This window comes from Narcine bancroftii, unplaced genomic scaffold (assembly GCF_036971445.1).
Source record: "Narcine bancroftii isolate sNarBan1 unplaced genomic scaffold, sNarBan1.hap1 Scaffold_153, whole genome shotgun sequence".
In the NCBI taxonomy this organism is placed as follows: Eukaryota; Metazoa; Chordata; class Chondrichthyes; order Torpediniformes; family Narcinidae; genus Narcine; species Narcine bancroftii.
The window spans coordinates 3,529,439-3,543,711 of NW_027211888.1; the positions used below are offsets into that span (position 1 = coordinate 3,529,439).

Sequence of the window (14,273 nt, forward strand, 5' to 3'; positions counted from 1 at the left end):
TGGATCACCTAACTGCAGGAAGGATGGCAATTGTGCAGAGATTGACTTGGATGTGGCCTGGACGTCAGGAGCAGAGTTGTAGGAAAAGGTTAAACAGGTTATGATTTTATTCCCTGGAGTGTAGAATGAGGGAAGAATTGAGAGAGAGATTTAAAATGATGTGGAGGACAGAGTAAATATAGGTAGGCTTGTTCCACTGAGAGCAAGTGAAATACAAACCAGAGGACATGGGGTAAGGGTGAAGGGGATAAATTTAGGGGGAACATGAGGGAGAACGTCTTCACACAGAGTGAAGAGGTGGGAGAGTGGAACAAGCTGTCCGTTGAAGTGGTGACTGTGGGCTCAATTTTTAATTTGAAAAGAATTTGGACTGGTACATGGATGGGAGAGGTATGGAGGGCTATGGACTAGGTGCGTCAGAGGGCCTCGGCAGAAAAAGGGTTCGGAACAGACAAGAAGGGCCAAAGGGGCCTGTTTCTGTTCTGTAATATTGTAAGGTTCTATGGTTCGAATACTTCTTTGGAATAAATCAATCTCTGCCACTTTGCAAACAAATCTTACCTCCAAATTTGCTCCAAATCACCACTTTCCTCCCACCCCCCTTCACCTGTTCCTGAAACCCCCATCTATGGAGTTATCGTCTCTGCACCTGATGATCCCATTAATGATTTGCTGAGATTTTTTGCTCTGCTGTTATAATCTTGGAGGTCGTCCAAAATTCTGCCACCATTTTCTTAGGCCCCCATTAAACATGGATAAGGTCTGAGGAAACCCATACAGAAAATAGACACACAATGAGAGCAGAACTGTTTGGCTTCTTTGTTACAGTTTCCAATCTCGCCCCCACCATCTGGAAGCAAATTGGCTGTTGGATCTTCATCAGGCTCCCATTAAAACCTGATCAAGTTGGAATGAATGGAGCTCAACTTCCTATTTCAGGTGCCAAACTTACAACCTCCCATGTGGCCTTAACCACTGTTATTGGATGTGCACATTATCATTATTTCAAAGCATTCATCATTCTACTCGTAAATTAGAATAAGCAACATTACACAGTGATTTATGAAATAACAACTTTAATTTACCATGATATTTTCAAGTTCTTGCTGCAAGATTTCTGGATTAGGGATGGCCTCCAGCTGAACCATTCGTCTTTCTCTTTCTACTCTCTCTAGCCACAAACGCAGCTCATCTGCCTTCTCTTGCCATTGTTCAAATACCTTGGTGCTAAGACGGATTCCAAGTCCAATGCACTATAGAGTGAAAGAAATGAATGAGTATGTGGATTTTTAAAATGTACGATTTTGTGATGCGATCAAATATCGAGTGTCCAATCGATCCAAAATGGGTCAAGCGATACATTACTGGTCCATTACTTATGCCAACTATCATTTTTTTGTTCCCTGCATCAAGTTTTTTGAGGGTCACAGACAAAAAGGCAATGTTCACTCCTCACCAAAGGTGAAATGCCTGTTACCCTGCCGTACTGTTCCATTTTCTTGTTATGTCAATAAATCTTTTAATTGATATTTTGAGTTTGCTTTCAAAATAAACTGATGGTCAGGAATATATCAGAAGCATTGAAAACCTTCACAAATTTAGTGTGTCAGTGAAGATTAGACAGAAATTCTTTTGGGGCTGGGCTTGTTCCAGCCGAACACTTTGCATTTCTGTTATGCCATTCAAGCCTAACCCTTGGGTTTAGGACATACTGAGCCAGCGAGGTGACCTTTGTGGATTGGACACATTACACCGTGTTCAGTGACAAATGCACGTGGGAGGCCAGTCTGGAAAATCTTCACCAATTATGATCTGTTCGACATTTGATTTTATTAAAAGGAAATGAGTTCATGACTTATTTTCTGCAGTGGTCTCTGTCCAACTCGAGTGAGTTTGGCCACCAAGAGAGCTCCACAATACTGGAAAGATTTGATCATTGTTCCTGTTCTTCATGGGTATTATTAATCACAGCCGCAAACCTTTTCCAGAGCCACTCTTATAAGACTAAAACTTACACAAGTTGCTCAGTCTATCAAAATGCTCTCATGTTACTGATCTAAAGTAAAATTGGAGTTTAAATGCTATTAGTCAAAAAAAAGGAGATATGTCATACTTCTGATCGAAGTGCGTTGAAGCGAGCATCGGCGCTTTCAACCGTCTCCTCCACACGTTGGCTTATGGCATCAGGATCAATTGGGATCTTGTAGCTTTCAATTGCATTCCTGATTTCAAAGAGAAAGGCAGCATCGAAGAGACTTTTCCAAGATCGTCTGAGGTATCTTAGATCCCCTTTGAGAAACTGAAGATCATTGAAGAGGAATTTCTGCTTCTTAAGTTTGAATGTCAATGACGTGGAGTCAAATTCCTCAGCTTTTATTTTTTGTAGTTCCTTTTCTGAATGAATCATTAATGTTTCAAATTCATCATGATCTGTTTAAAGGAATATAATGGTGAAATAATCAAAATGATCAAATAATACCAGATTATATAGACTTTGACACATTGACAGGATCCTGTAATAATTACAAGTTGGGGTTATTCCAAACCACATGTAGCTTTCAGTTGTCTTACTTAGAATTCTTTTTAACTCTCAGTAAATAGTATTTTATAGTAATCTGGAAAATAAATGAATACTTTCCCTCACCTTTTCGGAACTTCTGCAGTTCTAGATGCAGATCCTCAATCACGTTTAATTGAGAATCTGCACTTGATAAAGCGGATTCGTACTCCTCCATCAAGACATTCAAGTTCTCCTGCAGTGCAACTTCCTCGTCTCGCAAAGGGTCCTGGACATTTTGTTCCAGGAAAGTCTGAGCTGCCTCTATGGCCAAAACCAACTCTTGCTCTTTCTGGGACAACTTTTGGCGATGTTCCTAGAAAAGAAACAATCCTAGGTTCATTTTTATTGCTCCAAGTTGTCTTGGGGGAGGTAAGGTTTCTATTTATTGCATTTGCAATTGAAATAAAATATTCAGGTTTCCCAATTTATTAAAAATCAGGGTACCAAAACACCCTTAAATACACACAGGAAACGTACTTCAAGTCCAGAAATCTAAATGGTTTTATGCTTTCGGAGGTTTAATCAACTACCTTGATCTACAATTCTTTGCTTGTGTCAAAGGATGAATCCTGCTGAGATGGAGTAGAATATATTCCATAGTTAATTTGACTGACAAGAAAATAAATCCTCTCCTTCAGTATTTGTACACAGTCCCTTCCCTGTCAAACAGACTTACTTTTATTTAAACTTAAGCACATTAAACTTTTGTCATTTGAATGATCTCATCCTTAACTTTCAATTCAGGGATTTAATATTCTTTCATGATGTAAAAGAGAACACGTGAAATCTAACGAGAGGTGACTGTGATCTAGTCAGGAGAATGTGAACTAGTTTGTAACTGTGTAAGAATGCACCCTTCTCACTGAAGTAACTGTGGGGTGGATGTCTATGTATATGAGTGTGTCAACATTTTTAAGAGATGGTGGATCTTCTTGTCTTTTTTCTTCACTGGTATCACTGTTTCCTTCACGCCAGACTTGCACATTTTCGCCCAGTGGTTTGCTGTGCCGTAGGCTCCACATTCAGAACCGTATGCGGGGCAATCATTTTGGTCACGGAGGGGTGTTGTCCGCTGCCCTTCCTACAGGTCCTGGGGGTGGCACTTTTCTGATTGTATTTTTTATAGCATCAACCCTTCCTTCTCTTTGCTGTGGGTGGGTCTGCATTGATAGGGATTTCATTTGCGTCCTCGTGGCTTTGAAGACTCTGGCTGTGTCAGAGTCTTTGGCCAATTTCAAGCTATCCTTCCCTAGAAGAGACTTTTGCACTTCAGGATGGGCATATTAGTGGATCAGCTAATCTTTCCTCTATATCCTTCCATCTGCATTTTGCAGCATTAATTTTTGGTGTAGTAAGGACGTTAGTAACAGTCTCATCAGTCTCTTACACAAAACCTTGAAATTCATTGCATTCAAGTCTAGGATTAGAGCTGAGTTCAAGGTGAGAAACAACCTTTGCAAATATCTGCTCTGGATCATTTTTCTCCACCCCGTAAGCTCTCAGCTATTAAATAAGTCACGGCCTGGCTCCCCTGTCCAGACATGTATAGAACTAACCTTCTCCTCGCTGTTGCATTTTTAAAATAGCTTTTCACTGCTAAATTGTACATCTGCTGAAACGTTTTCAACGATTCAACCATGTCTTCAGCCTCCCGTCCATCACTGGGTGAACTGCTGTTGCACCAGCCATTCATTTCCAGGTGTACTTTTTCTCTTCTTCCCCTTCAGATTTCAGTCACTTCCAATCCATTTTATAGTTTTATTCTTGTTCTCTCAGACCGACCACTGCCAACATGTTCTGTCTCCGTGTTACCTGGGAGGATTCTTAAATAACTTAAAGATGCAAGATTCAAATAACAGAAGGGAGTTTACTTACTGATGCCTTCCACCATCTCAGGAAACTGTTCACACTCATACTCATGTATAGGTGCCCCCCAGTAGTGCACGACGGTTACCACAGTGAGAAGGGTGTATTCCTAGGAAGTTACAAAAGAGTTCACATGATCCTGACGAGATAACACACCCGTCTCACTGTCGTAAATGTCGTGCACCAATGTGGGGTGCATGTCTATGTGAGTATGAACATTTCCTGGCATGGTGGAAGGCATCAATAAGTAAAATCTCTTCTGCTATTTGAATCTTGCATCTCTAAGAAGATGCAAGATTCAAATAGCAGAAGAGATTTTACTTCTGCTATTTAAGAAGCCTCCCACACAGAGACATAACGGTGACTTTATTGTATTTATCTTTACCATTTGGTTCAACATCCTTTGGACTTGACAAGACTTTATTCAAGTCGCCTTATTCCAAAACAAACCAGGCTGTCAAGCACACACAGGGCAATAATTTGCATACATGTTAAGCAATGCTTTACGAAAAGAAGATAACATCAATTGGTAAATGTTTAAAGATCTTTGCTCTTTTTTAACGATGAAAATCTGACTTGAGCACTGCATATTAAGGAATGACAAACATGAAAATCTATCCCCATTTGAGTGAAAACATTCTGGGTAATTATCATTTTCACATTAGTGCTTCAAGATGCAGGTGTCCCTGCCAGGGCCCAAACTGAACGAACGGCAATATCTTTCCCAGTTAGAAGGGAGAGGAGTGTGGAGGGGAATCAGCAGGTAGTAATGTTCCTACGGACCTAATGCACGTCCCTTTCCATGTCAGAAGGCTCCTCTTTGGACATATTCTTGGAGTCGAGTAGATGTCGTTCACTCCGTTGATAGAATACAGGACTACCTCAGTGGAGAGAATGAATGGAGGGCTAATCAAGCCAACTGCTTTGCTATGCTGTTGAGGTCCTTGGGCCCTTTGGGAATTGTGCTGATCCAGTCAAGTGCGGAGCAAAGGTTCGCCACCTACTGCTTGACAGGTAGCCTCTGATCTGTTTTAGTTATCACAGTACTCAAAGTGGCTGGTCCATGTTAGGACCACAGTGAGAAGGAGACCTGGAGTCATGTGACAAAACCCAATTGAAGTACCATTATGCAGGTTATTGGTGAACAATGCCACTTTATGTCACAGTGTGTGCGACACACTTTCCATCGGGCAGCTGATTAAATAAAGTATGGCTTTGTCCTGCTTTTGGTAGATGGACCAGATACCTGAAGAATTTGCCACTTTGTCAGAAGGATGTCAGTGGATCAACTGTGACAGGAGGTGAAAAAAAAATCTAGACTGAACTTCTCCAGTACTTCGAATGTGATGGAGTCTGGTCCTATTTGTCTGCTGCACTTGGTGTTCCTAAGTAAATCAAATAGGGTGAAAGTGATTTCTGTGATGGTGTCGGAAGAACCTGATGGAACATGCTAGAAAGTGTCTTAACCCCAACATTGTTATTCAGAAGCTGAGGCCTACCACCACTGAGAATGAGGAGACCCTTGGTCCCTCTTTTCCTGTTTACTGTTCATGACCCAGCCGGAAGGACGACAGAGCTCAGATTTCATCAGCGGTTAATTCTGTCTTTGGAATGTTATTTTTTTTTCTGCATTGCCTGCCCACTGTCCAGTGTTGTAAGATTATCAGTCTGGCACCTCATGTGCATCTGCATTCCCTATTAAACCATGGTGATGACTTGTCTTGGTTGTAATGGGAGAACTAACGATGGTAAGTAACACTTTCCTGCTGCAAATGTTAAAGGCCCATCGTACCTTTTGGCCACTGTGATTCCAGCTGTCAATTTATTCTGAATCTATCCCATTTAGCACAATGGTGCTACCACACATCAGAATTGAGGGAGCCCCTGGAGAAACATGGGATGAATCTTTCTGCTCCTGCTGTCACCAACAGTTGCCTCAACAACAGGAAAATTGTGGTAGTGAGGGGGTGTAGCCTTACTCACTCTCTTTTCCAAACCAATCCCTAGATCTGCACAAGGATCTGGCCTGGTTGAGTGGACGAACAGTGACGTTGCTACGCCAGAATTCATTCCGGTGGTGTATGCTTCCTCAACCCTTTTTGGTTGTGAATAGCTTGCATGGCCCATTCAATGGGTTATAAAGAGTTAATCACATGAGTGGGTGCTGGAGTTATCAAAATAGGGGAGGAGGTTCTTCCCTTTACAACATCAAGATCCACATTATCTGAGAATACAGCATTACTGAGGTGTAGAGTTTTTGTTAAGAAGCTGCCATGGTGAGATTGTTAGTGAAGGGCCTCTGTGACCATCGTCAATCACTGCCCCTTCACTAGTGAGTTAATCATATTCCCGTCATCTCTCATCACTTGCGTGACTGGGCCAGAGCAAAGAACAGAAAGTAGGACTGAGTTAGAAAGAGGATCTGCTAGATCTTTGAATAGGATTGGGAGAAGATCGTCAAAATTCAATTCAACATTATTTGGAAATTGTGTTAGTCATTATTTAAGTGAAATTTATTTAGTCGCCTTTCATCAAATCTGTACTGATCAGAGGTTCTGATGAAAAGTCCAATCCAAAATATTTTTACAATTGTTCGAATATACACTTATCCAAAACACCTGGAAGTGTTCATACCTTCAGGCCTTGCTGGTGGTCATTCAGTCTTTCGCCCATCTCAGCAAATGACCCCATCGCATCGTCCTCTTCCTCCATCTGGAAACCATCACCTAATGCGTAGAATTCGTCTTCGGTGATATGAACTCCATAGTGACCCTCGACTGCCAACCATTTCAGAAGATCACCTACTGTCTTCTGATGTTTTTGTAGGTGATCTTCTGTTGTTTCCTACAAATTGCAAAATCCTGTTAGTTTGAAGACGTGTTGTACTTTCCTGGCAGCAATTCCATATTCCCTCATCTATTTGCAAACCCTTGGGATTGAGGAGGATGTGAAACCACTTGAGTGGAAGATGCCTGTTTATAAACAGGGGCCATTCCACACCATTTCATCGGAATATGCACATGGGCAACACGTGGTCTTGCCCAGTCTTGGATCAATACGAAAAGGATGGAAAATACTAAAGACCAGCCTCCTATACACACACACGGGCATCGACGGAATTCCGCTTCATCATTTCCCTGCTCATGTCTCCCTAACACTGCCTTCATTTCTCGGGCCCCTTCGTCTAATCCCTCCCCTTTCATTTCAAAGGCCTTCTCTGCGTCTAAAGCAACTGCTACTGTTGGCGCTTTACTCCCTTCTACTGCATGAATTAAGTTAATAAATTTACAAATATTGTCTGTTGTGCGTCTTTTTTTAATAAATCCAGTTTGGTCTAGATTTACCATTTTAGGTACATAATCTGCTAATCTGTTTGCTAATAGTTTAGCTATTATCTTATAATCTGTGTTAAGTAATGATATTGGTCGATATGATGCTGGTGCGAGTGGATCTTTCCCTTGCTTTGGTATTACTGTAATTATTGCTGTTTTACATGAATCTGGTAAGCTTTGTGTTTTGTCAATCTGGTTGATTACTTCCAGGAGGGGAGGAATTAATAAATCTTTAAATGTTTTATAGAATTCTATTGGGAATTCATCCTCTCCTGGTGTTTTATTATTTGGTAGTTTTTTTTTTATTATCTCTTGTATTTCTACTATTTCAAATGGTTCTGTTAATTTATTTTATTCCTCTATTTGTGATTTTGGTAGTTCAATTTTAGTTAAAAATTCATCTATTTTGCCTTCTTTCCCTTCGTTTTTAGTTTGGTATAATTGTTCATAGAATTCTCTAAAGTTTTCATTGATCTCCGTTGGATTATATGTGATTTGTTTGTCTTTTTTCCTTGATGCCAATACAATTTTCTTAGCTTGTTCTGTCTTAAGCTGCTATGCTAGGATTTTGTGCGTTTTTTCCCTTAGTTCATAATATTTCTGTTTTGTCTTCATTATGTTCTTCTCCACCTTATATGTTTGTAGTGTTTCATATTTTATTTTTTGATCTGCCAATTCTCTTCTTTTAGTTGTATCTTCCTTCATTGCTAATTCTTTTTCTATATTTACTATTTCCCTTTCCAACTGCTCTGTTTCCTGATTATAGTCCTTCTTCATCTTGGCTACATAACTTATTATTTGCCCTCTAATGAATGCTTTCATTGCATCCCATAGTATAAACTTATCTTTCACTGATTCCGTATTTATTTCAAAGTACATTTTAATTTGTCTTTCAATGAATTCTCTAAAATCCTGCCTTTTAAGTAGCATGGAGTTTAATTTCCATCTATACATTCTTGGAGGGATGTCCTCTAACTCTGTTGTCAATATCAAGGGTGAATGGTCCGATAATATTCTAGCTTTATATTCTGTTTTTCTTACTCTATCTTGCTTACGAGCTGATAACAGAAATAGGTTTATTCTTGAGTATGTTTTATGTCTACCCGAATAATATGAATATTCCTTTTCCTTTGGGTGTTGTTTCCTCCATATATCCAAAAGTTGCATTTCTTGCATCGATTTAATTATAAATTTGGTTACTTTGTTCTTTCTGTTAATTTTTTTCCCAGTTTTATCCATATTTGAATCCAAATTAAGGTTGAAATCCCCTCCTATTAATATGTTCCCTTGCGTATCTGCTATCTTCAAAAAAATATCTTGCATAAACTTTTGATCTTCTTCGTTAGGTGAATATACATTGAGTAGATACCAAAACTCCAAATATATCTGACATTTTATCATTACATATCTCCCTGCTGGATCTATTATTTCCTCTTCTATTTTAATTGGTACATTTTTACTGATTAATATAGCTACTCCTCTTGCTTTTGAATTATACGACGCTGCTGTTACATGTCCTACCCAATCTCTCTTTAATTTCTTGTGCTCCAATTCAGTTAAATGTGTTTCTTGCACAAATGTTATATCAATTTTTTCTTTTTTCAGTAAATTTAGCAGTTTCTTCCTTTTGATTTGGTTATGTATTCCGTTAATATTTAAAGTCATATAGTTCAACGTAGCCATTTCAAACTTTGTTTATCTTCCCTTTCCGTTTCTCCATCATCACCTTTCCTTCTTATCCATTTCTGTTTTCTTGTTTTGAACACTTTATAAGACAACATTTCTAAAACATCAAACATTTTCCTTATTCTCCTACTTAAAACTTCTTTAACCCCATTCTCCCCTCCCCCTCCTGCGTTGCCCTTTATCCCTTGTTGGGCAAACACATCTCCCCTCTCCATTTGGATTTGCGAATTCACTCGCAAATGTCAACTGATTTTGCAGTGACCGTAACTCATCCCCACCCAGCCCCCCCCGGAAAAGATTTCAATTTTCATATGTAACAAAGGTCACTCTTTTAATTCCCTCCTTATTCCCTCTATTCCCTTTCATTCCCTTATTAATTCTTATCTATACTCTATATATTTTCCTCTAAATACGTATACATTCATGTATACACACACATACATACACATCTACATATATATATATATATATATATATATATAAAATATATACATACATATACCCATATACACACATACATATAGTTCGTGGTCATTTTTACTCTCATTACATGTCTTCATCTCTCTGCTTGTTTTGTAGTTGTTCTGCAAATTTTCGTGCTTCCTCTGGATCCGAGAATAGTCTGTTTTGTTGCCCTGGAATAACTATTTTAAGTACCGCTGGGTACTTTAACATAAATTTATATCCTTTTTTCCATTAGATCGTTTTTGCTGTATTGAACTCCTTCCTCTTCTTCAGGAGATCAAAACTTATGTCTGGATAGAAAAAAAAATTTTGACCTTTGTATTCCAGTGGCTTTTTGTCTTCTCTTATTTTCTTCATTGCTTTCTCCAATATATTTTCTCTTGTATATCTTAAAAATTTTACTAAAATGGATCTTGGTTTTTGCTGCGGTTGTGGTTTCGGGGCTAATGTTCTATGTGCCCTCTCTATTTCAATTTCTTCCTGTAATTCTGGTCTTCCTAGGACCCTGGGGATCCAATCTTTTATAAATTCTCTCATATTCTTGCCTTCTTCATCTTCCTTAAGGCCCACTATCTTTATATTATTTCTTCTAATGTAGTTTTCCATTATATCTGTCTTCTGAGCTTACAGCTCGTGTGCCTCTTTAACTTTTTTATTAGATTCTTCTAATTTCTCTTTTGTCCTCTACTTCCATTTCTACGATTATTTCTCGTTCTTCCACATTCTCCACTCTTTTTCCTATCTCTGATATGACCATTTCTATTTTATTCATTTTTTTCTTCTGCATTCTTAATTCTTCTTTTTATCTCATTAAATTCTTGTAATTGCCATTCTTTCACTGATTCCATATATTCTTTGAAAAAAGATACATCCATTGTCTTGCCTTTCTCTTCTTCTTCCACTTCTTTCTGTTCTTCTTCTTCTTCTTCCTCTGGATTGACCATCTGTTGTTTCCTTCTTTTCTTTTTACCTTCTTCTTTCTTGTTGTCATTATTGTCTCTGTTCTGCACCAGCTGCTGTGCTGCAGGTGTCTCTCTCAGCTGTGGAGATCGACTCCGCAGCTGTTTCCCCCTCCCGTCAGTGTGTTTTTTTTCTTGCGCGGTTGCGCACTTTTACTCGGCTCTGCGAGCCATTTTTGTAGTCCCGAGCCCGGGACTTCCACTGACCTGAGGGAGCGGGCTTCTCTCTCCGCGGCGGACCTCCTCGGACAGGTAAGGCCTTCACCTTCTTCTTCCGACGTTCTTTCTTCTTCTCTTCTTCCCGTTGTTTTCGACTTTTCTCTCTTCGCTGCCATTTTCTTCTCACCTTTATTTTTACTTTGTTTTAAATTTTAATCTTGTACCTTTGTGTTTTGTGTGTTTTTTTTTAACTTTTCCAGAGAGGGCTGGAATTCCCTGACCGGCCACTACTCCATCACGTGACTCCCCCAACTGGATCATCTTCAGCTGTCATCATTTTCTTAGTCACAGACCTAGTTACCGCACATGCAGGATATATCTCACCATCCACTCTAACCACATCCTTACTAGGCCAATTTGTCAATCTTAAAACTGACCCAACTTTATTCTCTGACAAATCATTCCCCAGCAAAAACGAGACACCTTGCATGGGTAACTCCTACTACAACAGTTCCTTTGACTAATTCTGAATTTAGCACAACCTTGTGAAGCAATATTGACCCTACCTCATCTCCAACACCTTTAATCAAAGTTGTCTCCTCTGTGTCTGTCCTTTGATCCACAGTTAAAACGGTTTCTAACAACAATGACTGAGCAGCCTCAGTATCTCTAAGAATGTTAACTGGAACCTGTGGTTCTCCCTCCTTTATTGAGACAAAGCCCTCTGACACAAAAGGCTTGAAAACATCCATGACCTACTGATCAGGTTATGCACCTCTGCTCTCCTTAAATTCCACTGTTTCTGTATACATGATTCTGGTTAAACCTGTTTTTACCTTTTCTGTTTCAAGACTAGACAGTCACACGACCAGCTTTCTTACACAAATGGCATATAAATACAGAAGTTCTGTCCTTTCCTACCTTTCCTTCATCTTTTTACTGAACATTTTCTCCAGACTTTATTTCAGCCCTACTATCCTGCTCCATCCTAACCTTATGAACAGGTTTATTAATCTGGTCCACATGAGCTCTCTGAAAATGCCTATTATTCTGGAATGTCCTTTTGTGAGTCTTCCTCAACAAATTTTCCTTCACATGTAATATTTCACTATTATAATCCTCTACGTTTGTGCTTTTCTCATCCAATGTTTAACTTCAACAATTTTCAATGCCTCAGAAATAGCCATCAGTTCCTATTTTCTCACCTTCTGCAGTTCTGCAGGTGATGGTTGTAACAAAAATGTATCAACATCCATTGCTGCAGTTTTTCCAGACACAAGCTTTCTGTAAGCTTGTAAAAATAGCCTGCAAAAACATCCCAATCAACTAATAAATCATGAAACTGCAATGTTCAAATCCTAAAGGATGAGCCCCCATAAAATGTTACGGAGTCCAGATGACCCCAAAAACCAGTAGCAATAGATATGCACGACAACACAGGGTTATTTAAACAAAAGTAGTTTAGAATTTTATTTGAACATGAAAACAGAATTGAACTTTAACTTATTACTTAACCTACCTAACCCACTTAATCCGCCCTCAAATACTAAGTGCAGGTGAGTGTAATGTGTATTGAAGATTAGAAAAGTTCTTTGGATCACAGTCCTGGTTGCAGGCAATTCTTGCAACAGTGCTCATACATTAGCATTAACAAAGTTCACCAAGCTTTGGTGTTTAACAGACAAATGGTTACCACTCAGAAGGGCTCTTGCTGGTTTTCAGAGAGAGAGATTCCATTTCCAGAGCATCTGCAACTGATTTCTTCTTAATTAGTCTTTCTGACAGAACTTGCCCCCTTCAGGGTTCTCCGGATGATCCTTTTTCTTTCAGGTCATCTTTCAGACCACCAGTCTTCTCCTTTGACCAGGCAGCCTTCCAAAGTTTGGCAGCTTGTCCCTCTGGAACAGATTTCTCTGACTCCTTCTCTCTCACTCCCTCCCTCTCTGAGAGCAAAGCTGTTCTAACTCTGCCTGCTAACGCCACATGCTCTCCTAGGCAAGCTGTATGTGGATACTTTGTTGCTCCTTTGCAAAAAGCAGGATGCAATAATCCTGCTAAAATTCTGGGTTTTCAAATGTGTGTGTGTGGAAGCTGCTTGAGTAATTCATTCCAAGCTACCTCTAAAACTCTTGTCACACTGCACATTCAGAGATCTGAGAAGAACCCTTGGCCGATCCAACTTTGCTTGAAAGTAAACAACAATCACTAGCGATCTGTGGTCGTCTCAGCCTTCCTTAAGATAGGTTGCAGACACCACCTTATCAATTAGTGCATTGGATCAGGTAGTGCCGGAAATACACAGAGAAGCCGCTGTGTGGAGATTTCACAGAAATACAGTTTAGAAGCAGGAAAGGATCAGATGTTATTGAACAACAATGAAAGAAACTATTAGCATGTGGTCTACAAAGTAACCTTCTTTTTGTATACTTTATTTAAAATCAAATTCAAAATCCACAATAAAATACATCATATTAACATACAAAAATTTCCCCCATATATACCCCCCTCCCACCCCCTCTCTTAGCTCCCTCCCATCCTCTACAACCTCAAACTAAAGAAACAAACCATCATAGTCGGGTTTGATGTCACCAATCAACCATGACATATTTAGACCCATACATTTCACAGAGGGACCCGCACATTAACAAAAATGGTAGACGGATGGCGTAAATTGTAAGTTATCTTTTCCAATGGAATACATGCTTGCAATTCCATGTCCCATCTCTGAATACTTAATTCAATTTCATCTTTCCAGGTTATAGCTTTACATTTTCTCGCTACTGCCTATTCCAACTGAATAAATGCAATTTGAAATGTATCCAATTTCATTTCCAAACTCCATTTTACTTCATATGTCCCAATAAAAATTCCATAATTCCATTCAGAAAGGGTTACACCTGATCACCTAACCATACTGAATGTAAAAAAGACCCTATCTATTCCCCACATTGAAAACACATATCCAAAGAAATAAATCTATACCTCTTCAACTTCTCAGGTGTTAAGTAAAGTTGATGAATAAAATTATAATGAACGAATCTTTATCTTACGTTTACTGGCTTAGTCACACTGTCCTCACATAATGTCATCCAATCATCCTGAGAAATTAAAACCGACAGATCCTTCTTCCTTTTACTTCTCACTTTATAAATATCCGACTTAGGCATCTTATTTTGTAATAAAGCATACATTTGTGTAATCAATCCCCTTTCCCCTCCTTCAATAATTGAACATTCAAATCTCTTC

At 39.2% G+C, this 14,273-nt stretch overlaps 2 protein-coding genes across 3 annotated transcripts in view; one reads left to right on the plus strand and one right to left on the minus strand.

Moving 5' to 3' along the window:
- The window catches only part of LOC138750481 (microtubule-actin cross-linking factor 1-like), a 96,169-nt gene that overhangs the window by 37,293 nt on the left and 44,603 nt on the right, over positions 1-14,273 (plus strand). The window lies entirely within an intron of this gene.
- Positions 1-14,273, minus strand: part of LOC138750484 (microtubule-actin cross-linking factor 1-like) — a 30,040-nt gene that overhangs the window by 12,097 nt on the left and 3,670 nt on the right. For both annotated transcript variants that reach the window (XM_069912556.1, XM_069912555.1), the window contains exons 2-5: positions 7,061-7,270; positions 2,645-2,873; positions 2,114-2,430; positions 1,086-1,253 (exon numbers count right to left, since the gene is read on the minus strand). In XM_069912556.1, the coding sequence (XP_069768657.1) occupies positions 1,086-1,253; positions 2,114-2,430; positions 2,645-2,873; positions 7,061-7,270 (924 nt within the window). The remainder of the gene's footprint in view (positions 1-1,085; positions 1,254-2,113; positions 2,431-2,644; positions 2,874-7,060; positions 7,271-14,273) is intronic.